The following is a 23571-nucleotide window of genomic DNA, read 5'->3' as shown; positions in this document are numbered from 1 at the left end:
GCATCCACGTTCTTTTCTCTTCTCTCTTTTTCTAAAATACAAATTGATACCTTTAATTTCACCACTTTAATGACTTATGCTCCGTTTGTTTGGGCGTAAAATATTTTCTGAAAAATATTTTTAGTATTTTTCGATGTTTGGTGCAACCGAAAATGATAGTCAACATAAATCATTTTCAATTTGACCCAAAAAAACCTATTTTATTTTTAGAAAACGATTTACAATTTTAAAAACTGTAAATCGTTTTTTGAATTTAAACTCTTCATTCTTGCACATATGTTCGTGAAAATTTGCCACCGCTGGACATTAGAGTTTGTTGGCGGCCCAAATTTGAGCCGAAAGTTTTCGGATTTTGGGATTTGGGCACCGAAATCCGCCAACACTAGCTGTCGGATTCCAGCCACTGTCGCCAGAATCTAGTGAATCCGATGCTGGAATCTGGTAATAGTAGCCGGATTCCGGCTGCACTGTACCAGATTTTGGCGAAACTGGCCAGTGCTGCATGATTCCGGCAACAATCGCTGGAATTTCATCACCGATGACTTTTTCGCCGTTGGAAATTTTTTCGTATGAACCAAACAACGAAAAATCTTTTCAGGAAAATCTTTTTTTTTTTTTTTGAAAAATGATTTCGTTGAAAATATTTTACAACAGACAATATTTTATGTCGAAACAAACGGAGCATTAATTAGTATTTTTTTTTTCATAGTAGTAAACATGAAAAATACCGTTTCTATTAAGAAGACTCGAAGCGTGGAGTCTTTGGACCAATAGAGCAATTCTTACATCTCCTTTGTTTCTTGGACAAAATATGACAGTTGGCTATAGCCAGCAAAGTTTGACTGGACCCCTGCTTCCAATCTAAGTTGATGAAGGTAGTGCCCTCTATTATCGGTTACAATAAATACTTGAACCCCACGCATGTCTAGGCATCCCATGCATTTTGATGTCTTGACTATTTTCATTTCCAAAAATGATGTCCACTGTTCATCTCCTCCTAATTTTTTTCTTCTCTTTCATTGGAACTGCATCCTACCTACGAGTTATTAAACTTGTTTCATGCACTAAAAGCCCTATTTTCAGATGCTCTGGAATGGAGACAAAAGCCCTTCTTAGCTTCAAAGAAGGTCTCACAGATCCATCGGGTCGTCTCTCTTCTTGGGTTGGTGAGGATTGCTGCAATTGGACAGGCGTTGGTTGTGACAATTGCACAGGTCATGTCATCAAGTTGGACCTCAGAAACTCATTACCGGTGATTGAATTAGAATTTATTGAAGGCAAATATTATCCAACAGAAGATGACGATTACAGTGATGAAAAAATAAAAGCTTACGAGAAGTCCTGCTTGGGGGGTAAGATAAGTCCTTCATTACTCAATTTAAAGCATTTGAGTTACTTGGACCTAAGCCTGAATAATTTCAGTGGAAACACTATTCCAAAGTTTTTGGGTTCCCTTGAGAGTTTGATGTATCTTAATCTCTCTTTCTCATTTTTCTCCGGAGTTGTTCCTCCCCAACTTGGAAATCTATCAAGGCTGCAATATCTAGACCTCAATTCAGTTTCATTTTCATCCTACATCCAATTGGTCATTTCCTTTCCACCATGGGGATTGGAAGTCAAAAACCTGGAGTGTTTGGTTGGTTTTCCTTCTCTTAGGTACCTTAATTTGGGAGGTGTAAATCTTGAGAAAGTACCCGATTGGCTTCATTCAGTTAACATGCTCCCTTCCTTGGGGGAGTTACACCTAGTTGACTGTAAACTCGCTAGTCTTCCTCACTCTGTTTTCTCCAACAACTCGACATTGCTTTCAGTCCTTGATCTCTCTTACAACCATTTTGACTCTTTAATACCTCATTGGTTGTCAAATCTGAGTAGCCTTTCAACAATAAATCTGGCGTACAATTGGCTTAGAGGTGCTATTCCAGATGGTATGGGACATCTAGCCAACTTGCGCAGCTTGGAATTAGCTGACAACGATCTAATTGGAAAGATACCGAACTCATTTTTAAACCTTTGCAACTTGCAAACATTAAATCTACAGTCCACCAACATAAGTGGGGAGGTAGTTGAGTTTTTAGATGGCTTGTCTCAATGTTCCAACAGTAGCCTTGAGTATCTAGATTTGAGTAAAAATATCTTCCTTGGGGGAAACTTGCCCTATTCATTGGGAGGTCTCAAGAAGTTGAAAATTATTAACCTCTTTGAAAGCTCTGTTGGGGGTTCAATTCCATATTCTATTGGAAACTTGATGTCATTGCAAATACTTGACCTCTCTCGAAGCTCTGTTTGGGGTTCAATTCCATATTCTATTGGAAACTTGACGTCATTGCAAACACTTGACCTTTCAGATAATCAAATGAACAGAACCATTCCAGAAAGCATCGGGAAACTGTCAATGCTTGTTGCATTGAGACTTTATTCGAATTCTTGGGCAGGTTTCCTAACTGGAGCTCATTTTCAAAATCTCACCAGATTAAAACTTCTTTGGTTGGATACGAAATTTTCTTCGAAATGGACTTTAGTTCTTGATGTCAAACATGATTGGGTTCCTCCTTTTAAGCTAAGAAAGATTCAATTAAGAAACATGAAGATCGGCCCAAAGTTTCCAGCATGGCTACAAACACAAAATAAACTCAGACTTATTGTGCTCGACAATGTTGGCATTTCGGACACCATTCCGCATGGCCTCTGGAAGTCCTGCCCAAACGTCACTTTTTGGAGACTATCCGGTAACAAGCTACATGGGCAGGTACCATACTTTGAATTTCCGCATTGGGCATACTATTTTGATTTGAGTTCCAACAACTTAGAGGGTCCACTTCCTCTTTTTCGTAGTAATCTGTCTCTACTATTTCTTCAAAACAATATGTTTTCTGGACCTATTCCTGAAAACATAAGTGAACTATTGCCCAAGTTATCTTGGTTGGACCTTTCTTCAAATTCAATTACTGGTAGAATTCCCCACTCTATTGGAATGCTTAAGGAATTGATAGGTCTTGTTTTGAGAAATAATTCCCTCTCGAGGAAACTCCCCCCTCATTGGAATGATTTACAGGATTTATTGGTGTTGAACTTAGCAGAGAACAATATATCTGGCAGTGTTCCAAGTTCAATGCAATATTTGAAATCACTAGAGCTAATATCATTGAGCCAAAATCATCTTGAAGGAGAGCTTCCTTTTTTCTTTAGAAACTATAGAAACTTGCAAATCCTTGATCTTGGAGGAAACAAGTTCTCTGGAAAACTTCCAGCATGGATAGGAGAAAGTTTATCGTCTTTATTGAGGTTAAGCCTACGGTCCAACTTGTTTCACGGGAACATACCACATCAATTATGTCTAATTTCAAGTCTTCAGATCCTAGACCTTGCACATAATGATTTTTCAGGAGCAATCCCTCAATGTTTAGGAAACTTCAGTTATGATGGAAATAATGATGTTAACCTTGGTGAGGAAATGCTGCTAGTTTCTAAAGGAAGAGAATATCTATATGGTAGTTCTATTATTGGTCTTGTCCATTCCATAGACCTTTCGAATAATAATTTATCCGGAGAAATACCTGGAAATATAACAAGCCTCTTAAGATTGGTCAACTTGAATTTATCAATGAATCATCTTATTGGAAGAATTCCAGAAAAAATTGGGGATTTACACATGTTAGAATCATTTGATCTCTCAATGAATGAGCTTTCTGGTCCTATCCCTGAAGGCTTGTCTTCTTTGACCTTCTTAAGTCACTTGAATTTGTCATTCAACAACTTGTCTGGGAAAATTCCAAATGGGAATCAACTTCAAACACTGAATGACTCTTCTATCTACGAAGGTAACTCTTTACTCTGTGGGCCTCCTCTTTCGACCAAGTGTTTAGAAGATGAAACTAAACCTAGCGTAGCCAACAAAAAAGGAAGGGGAATTGAGTCGATCTCGTTCTACATTAGCATGGTAGCGGGGTTTATTGTCGGTTTTTGGGGAGTTTGTGGCACATTGATAATCAAAACATCATGGAGACATGCTTACTTTCGAAGCTTTGATAATTTGAAAGACAAGATTGCTGTGTTCGTCATGGTCAAAATTGTTCGCTTGCTCAGGAAGTTCAAGTAGGAGTTGAGGGTATGGGCATTGAAGCTTTCCATAATATGAAACAGTTATGCATTGTAAGTTTTTCATGTTGCTGTAATAATAAATTCTCTAATCTTTACTTGTTCAAGTTATATATATAGATGATTTTACAATTGTAAGTGTGTGAGACATTTTATCTTAATCTTTTATTGCATCCCATTTTTCAATAACCATTTGTCATCATATATCACTATGTTCTCATTCTGGAATATTTGAATGGTGCTGCAATAAAATTGTAAGCAAAAGGTTGGCTAAAGAAGTTCTAACAAATGCATATCGAACTTGAATTCAAATTTTAATATCAAACCATGATTTTATATCCAAACTATGTAAAAGTCAATCCAAAATTTCAGAGATTGCTTCCAATATGGATTACGCAACCAAAAAAACAGTTAATAGGTACTTATTAGTGAACTTTTACAATTAAAACAAAAGTGGATTTGAGCTTAAAAAAAAAAAAAAAATGATTCCTATGGTCAATTGCAGATGGAGCAAAACCATGCATACTATTCACTAATAATTCACATACTAATAATTCATATACCGTGGTTGATTGGTATAACATTGTTTGGTTTGCTTCTGCTATTCCCAGGCATGCTTTCTTTCTTTGGTTAGCTTTCCATAAAGCTATTACTACCCGAGAGAAGATGTGTGGATGGAGTCTTGTTGGTGATAGCTTATGTCTTTTTTGCAGAGCTTCCACGGAGAGTCAAAGCCACCTTTTCTTTGAATGTAGTTTCAGTAAAAGGATTTGGAGGTCTCTTATGAGTGAGTGTTTGGTGAGTAACTATCCATCTGATTGGGTTGAGATTGTTGTTTGGAGTGTTGTAGCTTTGAAGGGCAATAATATGGTGAGCTGTGTTCGGAAACTATGCTTGGGGGCTGCTGTTTATCATTTATGGCCTCAAAGGAATGCTATTCTTCATGGTAAAACCCCTGCAACTGAAGAGCAAATCATCTCCAGAATTCGGTGCGAGGTTAGAGCTAGAGTGATGACCAAATTTATAGTTCAAATGGTTCACTGCCGCTGATCTGCTTCTCTTTGTTTTGTGTAAGTCTGATTGTGTTTGTTGTTCTTTGTTTGTTTTGTTGGTGATGCTCTGTTTTGAGCTTGAGTTTGCTGGTTTGCTGCTTTTCTAGCAATTAGGTGGGTTTGTTGGAACATTGATTCCAGTTTTTATTGGAGTGTAGTTTGAAGTGATTGGTTATAAAGCTTTTAGTTCATCAAAAAAAAAAAAAACTTCCATCCATTCTTACCAGATTTTGAATGCAAAAGCATTTCCTTGTAAAAGGCAATGATCACCAAAAAAATCAACTGATGATAATTCCGTAGAATGAATCTTACCATGCTATGCATAAATTACTTAAATCCATTTGGGAGTGGTCAACCATAGGGATTGGCTCGACCATCCCACTTGGCCAATTTTTCATGTTTGACTCCAAAAAGTACAATGAAATTAATAATATATTTTTCACCGATAAAGCATCTCATATTCTCATTGGTATAGATGGAGAAATAACTTCTCTCTCAAAAATGTCTTAACAAAAAAAAAAAAAAAAGCATCAAAATAATGCCTAAATCCTTTTAAGCACATGAACAATCTCAATTAAGGGTGGCAATTTATATTCACGTGTCAACTTTGAATTGTGTCAATGCATGGGTATAAGAAAGACTATATAGGTCAACATTAATCCGATCAATTTAATTAAATGTATTAGACCCTTTAACCGGGGGCAGAACTAGAATTTTAAGAGAGGGGGACAAAACCATTTTATTGGGGGTAAAAATTAATTTGGGGAAGTCCATTCATACAAAACACTTTAATTTTAAAAGAATTTTTCAAATTTTTGTGAAATTTATTTCAATTTTGGATGGGCTCAAAACCCCCCAAGGCTGGGGGTGTTTCTGCCCCTGCCCTCAACTCTACGCGCTAATTTCGTGTTAGGTTCACAGGTCATGTAAAAAATTGTCATCCCTAAATGTTGTGTTAGGGATACGCACCTAGTTTTATTATTATTTAAAAAAATAATAAAAAATAAATAAATAAATAAGAAGAAGAAGAATAAGAAGAAGAAGCAAGCCTAAAAGATTATTAATAGATAAGTGGGGCTCTCTAATCTCTATGATTGAGCAGGAAAATGACACAAAGTATCTTATGAGTTCCTTAATACAAAAATCATAAAACGTATCTTATGAGTTGCCACTAAAAAACAGAAGCAAGAAATTAAAATAGTACAACTATTAGAAAATCAATGATTATGTTTACTAAACTGTCGTTTTTTATTTTTTGTCCTCTCTTCTCTCGTAACAATATTATTAACAAACACTCATTTAACAAACAAAGGATGCTTGGGATATCATCACCCGTAGCAAGAGCATTAGGCCCAGGAAAGACAAGAATACTCGGAGCTTTCAATGCTTTGAGCCTTTGAGTGCTCGGGGTTTTGGGTATATTAGGACCGAGTGTCCTAATTTGAAGAATTCAAAGGGGCAAGCCATGCATACCACTCTTAGGTATGTGAATGCCACTATGAGTCTAAGGGTAAGAATGTGAGTTTCATGGCCTTTCCAGCCACTTTCCAAAGTATTGATGGCACCTCGAAGGGTGATCCTTCAGTGCCTGCTGATTCTTGAAATTGTTTTGAAAAATGCTACACACACTCCAACTTTCCTGGACCAATTTCCGTCAATTGTTTTATTTGATGGAAGGTGATTTTTATGTGTGCATTGTAAATGTTTTGATTAAGCCATGTTGAAATTTTTCATGGACACTTTGTTCACAAGCTTAAGATCTGGCAGCATGTGTGAGGTTTTGTAGGTACCCCTTGTGTGTAGGACTCTGGTAATTCCTAGGACCAAATTGACCACACCCCAGTAGAACCTAAGACCAAATACCTATTATATCACATCCGTTAATTAAAAGCAAAATGTGATCAGAGATCAAATGTTTAAAAAATAAAAATAAAATAAAATAAAATAAAGGTGCCAAAATTTATGCTGAAAATGGCGTACAACAAAACACATAAGATATGTGAAAACTTTGAACTCCTAGGATCTCTTTAGCATATTACTAATCTTTGAATCAACTCATACAATCATCACAAAGAAACAAACAATGTAATAGGAGAATGAAGGATATACTAAGCCACCCTAACAAGCAGCGATATTGTACAACTCCAATTGGATCACGACCCCAAAATCATCTCACTTGTTCCCCCTGAAATACAAGTAAATTTTCTGCACAAACCAAAGAAAAATGAGACAAACCAAGTCAGAGAAAGAGAAAGAAAAAGCTCTACAACAGCAATGAGCATATGATAATAACCATGCGTGTCTGTTTCCTTAGAAGACAAATCATAGTCAACATTACATCTATGTACACACAACATTCAGTGATTTTTTCAGCTAATATTTTTTGTCACAGTTCTTTCACATGAGGTACAGAATCCTACACAATTCTCTGAGAACGTACTACTTATTCGTTCCACCCCCCAGGCCAAAACAAAAGCGCAAGGAGGTGTTCGATCTGTATCCTTAATAAGTGAATCCAATATAAGAACTTCACAAGTGGTCTACTATCCAAAAAGGCAATTGCAATAACTGGGCAGCCAATTAGATTAATTGATAGGAAAACCCTTCGCCTACAACCACATTGGGAAGGAGGAGCAAGGGAGAAAAGAAAGAGAAAAGAGAGATCACTACACATGCCAACGCGGGTGAAGGAATTTGTATCATTTCCGAATCCCAGGGGGAAACGGGTATACATGAGAGGTAATAACTTTTAATGAATGAAGTGCTACCATAATAACTTTTAATACTTTGGAGAAAGACAATGAATATGTTCTGATATACCTGAACTACCCATAAGCTTAGAAGCGACTCCAAGCAAAACAAGGCAAAGCCAACTAAGTAGAATATCTGCAGTACAACCAATCGACACATTAGCTAAACCCCAACACCAAATCAAATAACTTGCATGAATATAAAATATTAATATGTTGCATTTGTTATTCCCCAGACTGCATTTTGGCCATCACTGTTCAAGGCCATAATATGGTAAATTTGCTTTTAAAAGTAAGAAGCATCAGAGCACTCCCATCAGTATCCCTAAATTGGTTCTCTTCCTTATGTTTAGGGAAAATTTCATTAAAAACATCAAAAAACACCCTACATCAAACACCCTATATTTACATAAGTTGCTTGGGAATCTACAGTAACCATGTATATTTACATGGTTACCGTAGATTCCCAACCTATTATTTTAATAAAAGAAAACCATCTCTCTCCTCTCTCCTTTCTCCTTCCCCCGTCCTCCATCCTCTTCACCTCAATTCCACCGGAAATTTCCTCTTGTTTCACCGGAAGTTCGCACCTCAAGCCACCGGAATCGCACCCTCAGTTTCGCCGGCGTCGACCTAGCATCACCCACTGGAGATCGGACCTTGATCTCCGGTTCTCTATGTGATTCGATCTCTCCCCCTCCAACTCTCCCTTATTTGGTCTCTCTCCCGGGTTCTCTCACTCTCTCTGTATTGGGTCACAAAGAAGAGAGGAATGAAGGATTGAGAAGATGAAAAAGGGAAAAGAAAAGAAGAGAGAGGGAAGAGAAGGGTTGGTGGTGGGTTTTGAGAGAGAGAGAGAGGACGGAGATGACAAGAGAGGAGAGAAGAAAAAAATAAAATTAGGAAAGAGAAAATAATAAAATAAAAGTAAAAAAGAGTATTTAATTTATATAGGGAAATATAAGAGAATCTAAAAAGTAATTTTATTCCCTAAATATAGGGAAAATAGTTGGGAGTCTATTGGGAGTGCTCTTAGAAAGCTAGCATTATGAGAAAAAAAGGCAAATAACCCTTACAAAATTTGTTATGCCATCTTCTAGGTGCATGGGTCTGTTTTCCCACAAAAAACTCTAATGCATTCATTTTTTGTAATGTTGAATCATTTACATCAATGAGCTTAATATTTTAAAATGCAGACAAGGTGAAGCGGATCAAAGCTACAATATCCCAGCTGCATATGGATCCAAGGTAGGTTGAATCCAATCCCCCTCACCACACGCCCCCCCCCCCCCCCCCAAAAAAAAAAAAAAGAATAAAAAATAAAAGGGAAAAGGAAAAATAAAAGCACTCTTTTTCTTTTTGCAACACATTCTACACCATGACATGTCTCTCATTAGACAGCTCTATAATATGAAGAGCATAAGAAGTACAATAAATCAACCTACAATTCATTAACAACTACCCCCACCAATTGCATGAACATCCCATGACTACAGTTTCATATCAACATAGGCAGTAATAAGAGCCATAATATGGCACGAATACACATGAATTCATGAAACAACTTACCCCAACCAATACATGGTCATCAAAGACATCGATTGCTGCAAGGATTCCCCTGATATAGAAAAAGAAAAATAGAAAGTAATATGAATTAACAATGAAATTATGAAAAAAAAAAATCATAACAATTATTGCAAGCCCCAATGCTCGTCAACAAGCCTGAATCAACTTCACAAATACACTATGGAAAAGTTACAAGAAAGTTATGTACTATATTCTGACAACCATTTCTGAATCATTGAAATTAAGTGCACTGCAGCACCAGGCTGTCTCATCTTACTTTATGCAAATCAACAATATGATGATAGCAAATTCTAAAAAAAAAAATCTCCAATTCCTTTACTATCTACAGCAAGACTATAGAAAAAAAGGTTTTTGAGGTGTGGGGGCAGCAGAATCAGCTATAGAATACAAAAAGAAAAATGACAAGAGGCCCCAAAAATTCCATAAGACAATGTAGCTCCTTTACCATACGTTCATTGTTAAGGATCTTATTCCCAGCAAGATCAAGACTGTAGATATAATTATCACATTGTAGTGTTCAACTACAATTTTCATTCCCGTCACTAAACATGTCAGATATAACCAAAATCCTCAAGCATTATTTTCATCAAGTGTTCTTCCACAACATCATTACAAACATATTTTCTATGCTACATTAATATGAAAATCAAACACATTTGAAACTTCAGTCCACACAGCTCAGAAAACAATTAACTTACGTCAATGACTTCCCATGAAAGACAACCGGAGGCGCAATAGCAGCGAAAATACAAAACCCAATGTGAATCTGCATAATGCCAAATTGATTAATAGAAAGAAAAAAGTATACCACCTATTCATGAGGAGAATCGCTTAGGCAGCATGATATAACACATGGCACCTACCAAGTAGAACAGGAAGAACCAACCGAACCTCAAAGCACTATCCGTCCTGCATTGCAAACAAAGACATTTGCAACAACCATCAGCACTCCTAATGCCACACTTTGTTTTTTATAAGTAAAAAATTCATTAAAAAGCGCAGAGAGGCGCATCCCTAGTACACAGGAAGTATACATACTACCCAAGCTATGCGCCGACACCCAAAGACATTCTTTGATACCAAATAATTAAATGACAAAAATTTTCTACAAACCGGTTTGTTGAAAATTTTCTACAACCCACATAAAAATGACATGTGCCCTTTAAGCATGTGAGAAGCACATGTTTTTTTTTTATTAATGCTATTAAAAAAGTATATGAGAAGCACATGCTATTAAAATAACATGTGTTAATAACATGTGTTTCTCACATGCCAAGAGACACATGTCAATCTTATATGTATGATGTAGAAAATTTCCTACAAACTAGTTTGTAGGAAATTTCTGTCCATAATTAAATATGTAGTTCCTCTAGCTAGGTTGATACCAGTTACACCAGATACAAGTGTTTCTCTCGCCAGTTGAATGACATGTGATATCATTGTCACACAAACAATCATAAAAGCCACAAAATATTGAATATGCTACAAAGACACACATGCACATGCACATATGAGAGAGAGAGAGAGAGAGAACATTGAAAGTGAACTTTGTACTAGATGCAAATAATATTGCCAATGGTCTCTAGACCAAAAGGCATCACCCGGCCCAAAAAAAAAAAATAAAAAAATAAGTGGAGGGTAAGTTCATTGATTTAATCCCATGAGCTTTGAGTTGTGTTTACTTTTAAAAAAAAAAAGAAAAAAAAAAAGAAATAGTAGGCTATATTTCCAAAAAGTAAAGTAATAACAGAAGAAGCTAAAAATCAAATTCAAGTCCAAAACATTTTGTGATACTTACAGGGCGAAATTTTACATTCTACAATATTACATGGCACCTTCCAACAACAAATAAGATCTATAAACCATTATAAGAAGAAACAATCATGTTAAGGCTCTGATTGACTCAACACCAAAAAAAGAGAGCATATAATGTCACCACAATAAGACAACAAAGTAACATGCCACTGATTGACTCAACACCAGAAAATGAGCTCGCACATACACACAAAAGAGCATATAATGGCACCACAATAAGACAATGAAATAACATGTCCCAACATTTCCCATTATAATCAATTGTCACTAGTATATCACCTCGAGTGGGACAAATCGACTCAATGATTATATTAATCAATTATTCTACACACAATAAAGGCCAAGACTTCAGTTTTTTTTTTTTTTTTTTTCATAAATAAGAATAATAGGAAAGACTAAAGCTTCATCACGTTCTGATTGCATTTCTTAACAGATTAGTTTCCCCTAACACTTTAGTCTTATTCCTTTGCTTACATTACGCGGCAAATTAGTTTCAACTCCATCAAACCACTATTACCTCCACCATACTAACACGCCCATCAATGTCAACACTTGGACAACAATCAATATGCATCCCCAGTTACTAGCAAACATCCGTGGATAATAAGTGATAAGATTAGAGTGGTCAAGTGAGAGAGACAACCATATCAACAGGGAAGGTCAAAAACACACCCCAACTTGGAAAGTAGACCTAGATATCAAAGTTAGTAGCCACAGAATTGTTCATTTGCCTATTCTGGCAAAAATAAAATCCTTCATAACCATTAGGCAAATTTTTAAGTACAAACCTCATAGCACGATAGAGAGGCCTGTACCACAGCACATATGAAAGGGGGCATCCAAGTAGAACATAGATTGTCGCAAGGAAAAATATTTTGACACCTGCAGAGAGTGAATCTCAACAGAGGATCTAAATTGCACTGAAACCAATGCCTAATTATATCTTAAATGCACAAATATGACGAAAGAAATAGAAGCTCACCCCCGCCTTTGATCCAGCAGACAATCACAGCGATCACATTAAAAACAAGACAAAGAACTATACCTGCACAAACAGTACTACAAGAGCATCAGATATTTTCTGCAGGCTACAATGAATGGTTTTAAGTAATATTATTGCCAAGCAAAAACACAACTGGATCCCTAACATGGGAATTTCTGATCTAGACGACATTTAGAGAAAAAGTAGCAGTATAGCAAGCAAAAATGGGGAGCAGCATAAAAGAGAAAAGAGGAAAATGAAGTACAAAGATAAATGGGAATGAGACATACGAAGCTGATTTAAGATTTTTTTAAAAAAAAATACAAAAAAGTGGCAGAACAAATTAAAGATTTTTTTCTGGTATCAACTAATAAGTGAACAAAGAGTACACAACCTAAGTACAAAGGAATTAGACAGAAGGAAAAGGAAATAAACAGCAAGCAAGAAAACCGTTGCAAAAAGAAAAAAATAAATAAAATAAAATCAGAAATTACCAAAAACACATATTATCCTAAATAAAATTGAGAAATATGGGGGACAAAAAACCATACAACTATTTTGGCTGCAAAGAGGGAAAGGAGAAAGAAGAGAAAAACGGCCAAGAAAAGGGAAGGGAAGGGAAGAGAGGGGGGAGGAGAAGAGTTTCTCCTTTGCGTTGTGGTTATAGGGAAAAAAAGTAGAGAAGAGAAAAGGAAGGAAATTATTTTCGTTGTTTGGTTCCTAGAGAGAGGTAAAAATAAAATAAAATAAAATAAAAAAAACACAAAAGTGATCGTACACCACCTTATGTTGATTTAACTTCATAAACTTGAGCAATATATTTGCATGGTGATATAGAAAAGCCAACACTAGCCTCCTGTTGTTTGGAAACAAATTTCTGGTCCCAGTTAGATGTGGTTTCCCTCCACATCAGCTTGTCATCTCTTCTCCCCATCCCACCAAACAATAGAAAGGCCTTTCCTCTCTTATTTTTCCATCCCGCCTTTCCTACCCTCCTCTTTCCTCTCAACCAAACATGGTTGTATCGCTCCCCTCCAAAACTGTCTCAACTCTCAAATCCACGTAAGCAATCTAAAAAATACCAGGCATTGACAAGTGGCACTCGCATAAACTAAAACAATTTTATTCATTAAAAGCAGCCATAAGATTAGACTAACAGAAGTTGAGTCTTTAGTCATTGCATCCATTTAAAAAAAAAAAAAAAAAAAAAACAAGTTTAATAGAAAAAATAAATATTGGACTGTGAAAAGCAGAGAATTAGGTCATAAGTTGTTTGTCCATTTTGAACAAAAACCCATTATGTAACTATCTATTTAACATGGTACACTTCATTTTAAACTCTCTAACAGACATCAACTTGTCTAGTTCCTCTTTCCTATTCTTCGAAAATTGGCAGTACTGACAATCGTAACAATTGAAATACACTATGATTGCATCCATCAGGAATATTAGAGGATGTGTGTGTGTTTGTGTGTGCACACACACGCGTGTATTTTGTATATAAGACTATATTCAAAAATGAATTTGAAATGCTAGCTGAGATCCCAATGTGTTTCCATGTGGAAGTCAATGTCAGGGATCTTGGAAAGTGTTGCTTTCTATCTTTGTTCCAGGAGTTAAAAGGTCATCACCATATCGGTAAATCCCCATCCTATCAGTCAATCGCTTGAGGATACCCAACCCACATCATTAGCGAATGATTCCTTGCATCTGTAAATATTAGTCTTGACCCAAATGAGTTGTGGTTACTCTGTTATATTAAAGGGAAGCAAATCAAGCAGTTCATCTCCTCCTTCAAACAAACAATATTTCAAGTCACCATGGACAATAGGAAGGATCAATAAGGAATTTTAAAGGGATTCTAATTTTCACATTCTCAAGACTGCATGGAACAAGTATTTTCAATAACCTAATTACTGAAGTAAAAGTCCTGAAAGAAGTAGTTGATGTTGGGCTGCGAAATTTCACAATGAAAAGTCAACCCTGATTTATCTGTAGATCAAACAAGAATATTTATGTGTGCCATCGTATGAAGGTGTGTATAAGCGAGAGAGAAAAAGAAAGTCTTAGTGGTTATCAAATGGCATTTGAGAGATGGTATGATGTAAAGGGAGTAGAGAGGTAAAGAACTTAGAGTGCTTGATTAATTATGATGTAAAGGGATTTTGGTTCTAGCCGGGGTAAGGCAAGAGGGCCCTTGCTGTGATGTATTGTTCTCTGGGTTTTGTGGGTTGGTTCCTGTTAGGGTGCTGGGTGTCCACCTTTTATGGGTTTTGCAGGTTCTGTTTTCTTTCTTTCTTTTTCTGTTTTGGTGTCCTTTTTGTATACTTCTTGTATACTCGCTTTTTATAAAATTTCTCTGCTTACCTATAAAAAAAAATGTTTGGGGAAGAGAGAGAGAAGGCCAAGGGTCAGCATAGTAGAAAATCATCTCCATCACAAACTACATCATTTGGCAGCAGAGCTCCTCAAGAGATTAATCCACGCCAAAGTAGATTTATCCAAAATCATAGAATTGCCTAATAGTTGGAACTAGCCAATTCGAAGATGTAGAGACGACTATGATGGAGCTACGGAAGGGGTGGCTAACTACTTTATATTCTTAGATAGCACCACATCATAGTTTGAGTGTCTTTACTTTTGTAGAGTTTCTAAATGTATTTCCTGTCCGACCCTTTTAGGGGCTCTCTTGTATATTTCCCATGTATAAGAGTTGCGCCCCTTTGCGCTTTTTAATATAATTGCCATTACTTATCAAAAAAAAAAAAACTTATGGAAGCTATGCACCTACAAAAACCTTCTAGCAATTCGATCTTCTGTTCAAAAAAATGGGGTTTAAGTATATATCCCATCCTTGAAAAATAACCCGAATTTCATGTTCATCCTTGAAAATTTAGCTTGTCAAATTGGTCTGTGCTATTCTGAGGTTTCACTTTGGACGTTTTCCCTTACATTACAAAATCAGATGACATATCCCTTCTATAATGGAGGGAAATTTCAAAACTAAAAAAAGTATATTCAACACAAAAAGACCAAAAAAGGCACCTCTACTAAACTTTAGACAACAGAATATTTCGAAACTAAAAAATCCTAGCCAGTCCAAAAAGAAAAATGTAGGGGAAATATTGATCTGTGAGCAACACTGCAGCCTGAATTTTCAGCACCCAATTCGCCAAAGAACCAAAAGAAGACAGGCCTAAATTACAGAATCACTACTCCATAACAAGCTGCGTGTATTGTAATATTTGCAAGATGAGAAGACTTCAAGAACTTACACCAGAAAAATAATGTATAATAGGTTGAAATATATGACCTCCCTTACCTAACCAACTTGCAAAAGCCAAATACTGCAGCCTTTGAGCATGAACTGGTATTTCATTAGCTATATCATGATGAATAATTGGAAAAAATGGAGGCCAATTTTTATCATCATCAGGGACGCCAGCTGATATACAAAATTGAAAGCAGAATTACCAATTGAAAGAGCAAGACAGGTAAAAAGAAAATGCATAATTTTAAACTGTAGAAGTTGTAGGTTGCGCATCATACATTTGGCAACAGCATCTTCTCTCCGCTTTATGTCCTGTAGATAGCAAGTTCAAAAGTGGATTGAAATACTAGAATCACAGGCAAAGTTATATTATATTCGAGGGTTAGCATAACAACCATGAATTTATTTGTTATGTAAGGGAACAATCTGATCCCTAGCTTGAAGAAGAAGAAAAAAAACCTAATTTCTAGAAATGAATGGAAAGATTTTTCAATCTAGGAAAAAAAAAATTGAAAATGCTGTCAGATTCAAACATGGAATTGCAGGGCTGACCTTTTCCCTCCTTTTAAGATCTGCTTCCCAAGTAGCAAGCTCTTTCTCTCTGCTCTTGGAATCCTACATAAAGCAAACCATCAAGAACATAACTCAGCTCTCTAGAAAGTATCAAAGAACATAACAGAAATAGCAAAGGAAGCAGCAACTTCATTACACTCATTGTATCCAATGGCATATCCGCTGTTGCATCATGTTTCTGCCCAAAGCCCAGGGTTCCAGATCCCAATGGTGGAATGCGCGGCTTTGACCCAGGAGCAGCAGCTCCATTCTGCAAAGGTTCCCGATTGATGACACGATCAAATAAATGATAAACAAAGTAATTTTCAACACTAAGAATATGCATGATAATTGAAATTTGCAATGGTCCCACAAGCACACCGCAACCATTAAGTCATAAAAGAAAAAAAGAAAAAAAAACCCAGTGTGGCTTACTTTCACTTTGTAGATGAAGTGCAGTAGATGAGTTTTTTTTTTTTCTTTTTAATTAATTTGCAGCAAGAATGTCTCCATTGTGCACACATGCTTCTACAACCACAGGGTCCTTAATTTTAAAATGCATGAAATAAAGAAACAGTTTGGTCTAGAACTTTATAAAAAAATACTTGGGCAATATAATGTGACACTTTCCATTACAGTACAACATCTCAAATTAACTATCAATATCACCATAAGTGATGCCACTAGCACCTAATGATCATCCAACCTATCAAAAGATCATTGATATTTTACAATTTCAATTTTAAACAGAATTAGAAATTTCTTTTTGATAAGTGTAATATCATTAAACGCGCAACCAAGTACACAGGGAGTATACAAGAGAAGCGTCTAAGAAGGAAAAGAAAAAAGAAGGAAATCATTAAAGCTAATCACTAAGGGAGCTAAGAACGCAGCAGTCCAAGAAAAAAGAGAATAAAAGAAAAAGGTTTTGAGCTCCCAGGTTTCTTAGGATAAACAGAATTAGAAATTTTAAACTTTTACAACCAGTAGGAACCTCTGGGCTTTCATGAAGCTTTTATTTGACAGGGACAAAAGGAATTGGGGTTCAAAAAAAGACTTCTTTTATCAATAAGAGCTACAGCGACCTTGCCTTAATCTTTACTAATAGAGCTGATCCCAGGTTGCTTAGGATTCAAAGACATAATTTATTTTTATTTTTTAATAGTAATTGCCCCGCCCCCCCCCCCCCCCCCCCCACAAAAAAAAAGGGGAGGGAGAAGCGAAGAATCGAACTAAAATCTATTTTCATTTTTATGTCTCCGATTTTTATATGTCCAAGACATATAAAAACTAAAATAGATTTTAGGGGTTTTTTATTTTACAAGCCTTCCAGTATGTGAACCCCACCCCATATGGGACCTGTTTGGACATATATGGACAAACATGGTAGGGAATATGTGCCCCTTCTTATTTTCTTTCTTTTTTGTTAAGTGTAATATCATTAAAAGCGCAAAGCACAACCCAGGTACACAGGGAATATAAAAGAGAAATGCCTAAGGAGTACACAGGGAGTATACTGCCCTTTTTTCTTTTTAAAGAGCAGTAATTACATTAATTTTTTTGTCTAAAATACAAAATCTGCACACTAGAATAATAAAAAGCCAAGTGGCTGAGACAAAGTGCAGGTCATAAAAAGAAGCATAGCTCAATAACAGACAATATGCTAAATTATTTATTAAAAAAAAAAAAAAAAAAACTCCTTAACATTATCACTTCGAAGGAAAAAAAATCAATTTACCAAGTCGCTTAAACTTTGCTAGAAACTTGTTAAGACACAGATGTTTTAGTGCTTCAATTCAATCATATGAATGAACCAAAAAATGAAAAAAGAAGATAAGAAATTAAAATAGGCATTACAGAGGCTCTTTAAGAAGGTGGGAAAAATGCTACACTTGTACAACTCCCCTGACATGGCACTGCCACATCATTTCAAATAAAAATTTTACCCAGCCTCCCTAATGGATGGTACACCCCAACCAAACCTCACCACCACCACCACCCCCGGTGAGGCGGTGACCACCTCCTTGGGGTGGTCGGCCACCCCAACCAACCTTGGGGGTGGTTGGGGCTGGCACCGATAAGGAGGAGAGGCGTGCAAATTTTGTCTGCCACGGGGTTGTAAGTGTATTACTCTTTTTGCAATGGTTATACAATTGGCATCTGAAACCAAGTGTCAGGTGCTAAATTCTTTTCGAATGAATCAACGCTCAACTTGTTGCGAAATTCAAATTCCTTAATCATATAATTATAAAATTTCTTAACAATTCCATTCAGAAGTTCCCAATCTTCATGAATTAAAAAGCACTAAACAGTCAAATTATTTCAAAATCGCAAATATCTTAACCGCATTATTCCAAACTCTATCCAAATTTTAGAATACAACGCTAATATCTCCCACATGAACTACGCAAAATCTATTTTCTCGGCAACCAAACGGAGCAAAAAGCGGGGGCTATCAGATCCAGATCAAAGCAACTCAAATACCCAAACTACCCCCCAACAAATAAAAAATTTAACACCCTAACAAATCACAAAACGAAGACTAAAACCACCACTGAAAAACACTTGAAACGAAACAAAAAGATAAGAAAAAACAGAAATTCAGAGCTGAAAACGAGAGTAGATCTGAGAGTAAAAAAATTGAAAAAAAAAAAAAAAAAATGAAGGACGAAAGTGAGAGAATTACCGAGAAGGGATTGACCTCTTCCTCATCAAATGGATTGGGATCGTTGTGCCGATTCATCGTCTCTCTCTCTCCCTACTTTTCAGATCCCTAAATTTTTGCAGAAAAGAAGCTCCGAATTCACACCCTGAGAGAGAGGTGTGAGTGGGTAGACAGAGGGTCACTCTTTGTTCCGCTTGTTTCCTACGCGCGGGATAAAAGTTTTAGAAATTGAAGATATATTTGCCCCCTGGATCTGAACATATTTACGTTAATGTCCTTGCGTGATTTCCGTGGTTATTTCGAATCTTCGATGTGGTCCTTGACAGAAGAAAAGATGCATCTTATGGCAGTAAAAAATTACTCACTAAATTTAAATTGGTTTTAAATTTAATACTAATTTATACTTTACTTACTGCTAAGTAAATTCAAATTCAATAATAATTTTACTGTAAATTCAAATTCAATAATAATTTTACTGTAAAATATATATATATATATATATATATATATATATATGAGAAATGATTCTTACACTCATTTCTCACAACAGTCCCACAACAAGCTGACGTGGCTGGTAATATTTTATTATTTTTTTACAAAAAGAAAACAAAACAAAACAAAAAAAATAATAAAATATTACCAGCTACATCAACTTGTTGTGGAACTGTTGTGAGAAATGAGTGTAATAATCATTTCTATATGTATATATGCACTTAAAAATGTGAGCGATTCTATGTGCAGAATTTTTACAAAGAAAAATAAGTGCCACGTCAGAGGGCAAGTGAAAGAGAAATGATCCCTACACTCATTTCTCACAACAGCTTCACAACAAGCTGACGTGACTGGTAATATTTTATTATTTTTTTGTTTTGTTTTCATTTCTTTTTGTAAAAAAATAATAAAATATTACCAGCCACGTCAGCTTGTTGTGGGGTTGTTGTGAGAAATGAGTGTAGGGATCATTTCTCCAGGTGAAATTTGATGCGGCGTTTGTGACGTGGCAAAGATTGTTGGTTTTTAGGGGAGAGAGAGGGGGGGCCTTGAGGTGCCTTTTGCCTTAATTTGACGCATCGAAACGGTGGGTCATGGTTTTCTTTAGCAAAATTCCACTCAACCGACTTTTGGTTGGCTCATATTTGAGAGAATTGAATTCATAAAAATAAATAAATTGGATAGACAATTTACCAACGTTTAAGGAAAGGATTGATTAAAAGAAATGATACACGTTCTTTTGAATCTTTTACGCGCTCATTTTGCTCATTTTTAAGTTTTTACTTTTTTTAATGTGATAGCAAAAATGGCGTTTTTTTTGTTTTTTTTTTTTTGGAAGTTGGCATGTATTAAACAGAAGAAGAATACACATCAGACTCGGACGAGACCAACCCCAACACACAGGAGGGGAAAGAGTTTAACCACACACGGCTTTGAGGGTGAAAAATAGCATATTTGGCTAAGGAGTGGGCAACCTTATTCCCTTCACGCTTAACATGAGCAAAAGACCAGCAATCAAATCTTCATGGTTATTTGTTATACGTACTTTTATTTATTATTTTATCTGACTGTAAATTTTAGCAATTTTTATTGTCCTTAAAAAGTATGTGTTAAACTATTCATTTGTTATGAATGCATGTAAGTATTTGGTGGATGACCATTTAGTTCTATCTTTTTGAATTCTGAGGTCAATGAGAAAGCATTCATAATTCTTACAAAAAAAATGTTTTATATCACCAGAAGTGAAACCACACTAAGGCGAAACAAAATGAAAACAAAAGGTTTACAGAATAAACTTACAAAGAACTATAAAATTAAATGTTAAAGGTAAGGTATAAAAGGATATTGGTCGAGTACCTGTCGTACACCTAACTATCTGATAGACCTATGTCAAGCCTCCATTAAAAAAATATAAATTAAAAATTAAAAAAATAATAATAATAATAATTGAAATGAATTTTGTTAATCACAATAATCTTGTAGATCCTTCTGTTTTCTTGATATTCTAAATGGATGAGGTATCACTCATCTTGATGATTCTAATTTTTCTGTAGGTTCTAACATAAAAACGATTAGAGATTAATATGTCTACAACAATTAATATGTTTTCATTTTATATGTCTTAATCACATCATGTTTACATTGTTAACTTTATTTATATTTTATTATTTTCTTTTTTAGTAATGAAATTTAATATATATTTTGTTTATATATTGAGGTATAAGTCATACAGATGAAATTATTCAAAATAAGAAAAAATTTCAATATTTAATATTAAATAAAGCTAGTGTCAATACAATAACATGTTCATCAAACCTAATTGAAGGCTCTGGAAGAACGTATATCATACTATCAAATGAAAAAAAAAATTATTGATGATACTTTGTATTCTTTTAAATTTATAAGCAATTTTAAGGATTTTCTTCTAAATGGTTATCATATTGAAACCACTGATGAATGCAGTGACAAATATCTTATATTACTTTAATAATTTTGGTTCAGAACCTCATATTGGAAAAACTATATACTTTCTCTTTCGGATGTATTATACAATAATTAGAACAATTGAATCACATGTTGTGATGTGCCAGAAGTGCTATGATCCAAAAATATTTATGCTTTGGCATGATCATCTTTAACATCCGGGAACAATTATCATGCGTCGAATAATTGAGAACTCACATAAACATCTCTTAAAGAACCAAAAGATTATTTTGCCAAATGATTATCCTTGTGCTGCATATTCTCAAAGTAAATTTGTTATCAAACCATCCTATTCTAAAATAATTGTTGAATCTCCATCATTTTTACAAAGGATTCAATGGGATATATGTCAGTCGATTCACCCTTCATGTGGACCATTTAGATATTTTATGGTTTTAACAAATGCATCAACTAGATGGTCACATGTTTGCATGCTTTTCTACTTGTACTGTTGCATTTTATAGACTTATTGCCCAAATAATTAGATTACGAGTACAATTTTCTGATTATCCTCAATCTATTAAGATGGATAATGCGGGTTAATTTTCATTTCAAACATTTTTATGACTACTGCATGTCAATTAAAATTGATGTTGAACATTATGTTATTCATGATACCCACACTCAAAATGGTTTAGTTGAATCATTTATTAAACGACTTCAGTTAATTGCTTGACCTTTGCTTATGAAATCAAAACTACTTATTTATGCTTTGGAACATGCAATATTACATGCTGCATCATTATTTGAGATTAACTATCAAATATTTTTCATTTTCGCATTTTTTGTTGTGCTGTATATGTTCAAATTGCTCTACCTCAGCGCACTAAGATGGGACCTCAATGTAGACTTAGAGTTTATGTTGGTTTTGATTCTCCATTTATTATTATATACTTTGAGTCTTTAACTGGTGATATTTTTAGAACGCGTTTTGAAGATTATCATTTTGATGAAAACATATTCACATCACTAGAGAGAGAAAAGTCGTTGCCAGAAGTACGACAATAAATCACTTTGAATAATTCAACGTTATTTCATTTTGATCCTCGTACAAATCAGTATGAACTAGAAGTTCAGAGAGGATCATTCATTTGCAGAGTATTGCAAATCAATTACCGGATGTATTTACTGACAACAAGAAAATAGTTAAGTCTCATATTCTAGTTGTTAATACTCCAGCAAAGATAAAATACAATAGCAAATGAGTCTAAGGCACACCTGAAGTGTGGAAGACCGATTGATGCAAATGATTAGATTCTCTGGAAGAGAAAAACACAATAAAATGAAATCAGCACTCCTGAAGATGCCATACCCACAAAATGGACAATAAAAATTGATCAATTCAAATTTTTTGTATAAAATTATCCTGGAAAAGAATCACTCGAAGAGAAGCTTTTTGAAGAGAAATCTCCTAAAAAGTTATCCACCGAATAGGAACATGTACCTGAAAATAACAGGATTCCAGTAAATTATGTAAGTTCAGGAAAAATATTAGATAAAAACAATAAAATTTACAAGGGGAGGGTAGAAAGTTTCACGTGAGTGCGAGGGAGTTCTTCCCTCCTCCCTATCTGGGTACTAAGGAGGGGCTTTTTGAGAGAAGGGGGCAAGGGCTCGAGAGACCACTAGTTCTTCTATGTTTTTATCTAGGCTGTTATATGGAAGTTCATTACGCTTTGCATTGATCTATGCACGTTTCTTTTGATTTTTTAACGTGCCACGTATATATATATTTCCGTGTCAGATCCACCACAATATTGTTGAAGGGAAACAAATTTCATTCAAATTGGTTGGTAGGAAATTCATACAAATCGGTCTCTAAAAGTGACATGTGTCATTTAAGATATTAAAAAGACATGTGAGAAGTATATGCAATTAAAAAAAACATGTGTTTCTCACATGCAAGATATACATATCACTATTAAAAGTTGATTTGTAAAAAATTCTGAAAATTTATGTTCATCTGGTCTTTAAAAGCGATATGTGTCATTTAAGCTATTAAAAAGGCAAATAAAAAATACATACAATTAAAAAAAATATATATTTCTCACATGCAAGGTATACATGTCACCATTATAAATTGGTTTATAAATAATTCCTATTGTCAAATTTTTTTGTCTATAATATATATATACCAAATGCAAAATTAGCTTGACGCATGTCTCGATGCACACCATATGGGAGGCGTGACTGCAGTGAGGCAACATTGGGATCTCATCCCCATAACGAATTCTGACAAGTTGATTGCACATTCAAAGGAGGAGAACTAGGTAGTGAAAATAAACTTCAAGAATGATTTGATCGAGGATTTTCTTATTCAAGCC

At 35.2% G+C, this 23571-nt stretch overlaps 3 protein-coding genes across 3 annotated transcripts; 2 read left to right on the top strand and 1 right to left on the bottom strand.

Annotated features, from left to right (window-relative positions):
* Positions 1–1093: 1093 nt before the first annotated feature.
* LOC133853967 (receptor-like protein EIX2) lies at positions 1094–3423 on the top strand. The gene is made up of 2 exons (XM_062289986.1): positions 1094–3285; positions 3387–3423. Exons 1-2 carry the CDS (start codon positions 1094–1096, stop codon positions 3421–3423), a joined length of 2229 nt encoding a protein of 742 aa, XP_062145970.1.
* A 130-nt stretch (positions 3424–3553) lies between these two features.
* LOC133853736 (receptor-like protein EIX2) lies at positions 3554–4148 on the top strand. Its single transcript, XM_062289757.1, has one exon. It carries the CDS (start codon positions 3605–3607, stop codon positions 4097–4099), a length of 495 nt encoding a protein of 164 aa, XP_062145741.1. The 5' UTR covers positions 3554–3604; the 3' UTR covers positions 4100–4148.
* Positions 4149–7148: 3000 nt separating this feature from the next.
* Positions 7149–18980, bottom strand: LOC133854888 (secretory carrier-associated membrane protein 4). The gene is made up of 12 exons (XM_062291153.1): positions 18794–18980; positions 16265–16378; positions 16108–16170; positions 15834–15867; positions 15607–15729; positions 12285–12347; positions 12091–12184; positions 10351–10396; positions 10186–10253; positions 9470–9518; positions 7971–8036; positions 7149–7355 (listed from the first exon to the last, which is right to left on the bottom strand). Exons 1-12 carry the CDS (start codon positions 18848–18850, stop codon positions 7323–7325), a joined length of 810 nt encoding a protein of 269 aa, XP_062147137.1. The 5' UTR covers positions 18851–18980; the 3' UTR covers positions 7149–7322.
* Positions 18981–23571: the final 4591 nt, after the last annotated feature.

Source organism: Alnus glutinosa, chromosome 13, assembly GCF_958979055.1.
Source record: "Alnus glutinosa chromosome 13, dhAlnGlut1.1, whole genome shotgun sequence".
Taxonomy (NCBI): Eukaryota; Viridiplantae; Streptophyta; class Magnoliopsida; order Fagales; family Betulaceae; genus Alnus; species Alnus glutinosa.
The sequence above is the reverse complement of the archived record's forward strand: the minus strand, read 5'-3'. Positions and strand labels throughout refer to the sequence as shown.

Excerpts from the sequence above, each read along its gene's own strand:
- LOC133853967 (XM_062289986.1), top strand. The coding sequence starts at position 1,094 with ATGGAGACAAAAGCCCTTCTTAGCTTCAAAGAAGGTCTCACAGATCCA. Across the intron at positions 3,286-3,386 it reads AGTTTATCGTCTTTATTGAG|GAGCAATCCCTCAATGTTTA; the intron begins GTTAAGCCTACG and ends ATGATTTTTCAG.
- LOC133853736 (XM_062289757.1), top strand. The coding sequence starts at position 3,605 with ATGAATCATCTTATTGGAAGAATTCCAGAAAAAATTGGGGATTTACAC.
- LOC133854888 (XM_062291153.1), bottom strand. The coding sequence starts at position 18,850 with ATGAATCGGCACAACGATCCCAATCCATTTGATGAGGAAGAGGTCAAT. Across the intron at positions 16,379-18,793 it reads AAGAGGTCAATCCCTTCTCG|AATGGAGCTGCTGCTCCTGG; the intron begins GTAATTCTCTCA and ends GAACCTTTGCAG. Across the intron at positions 15,868-16,107 it reads ATCTTAAAAGGAGGGAAAAG|GACATAAAGCGGAGAGAAGA; the intron begins GTCAGCCCTGCA and ends TGCTATCTACAG.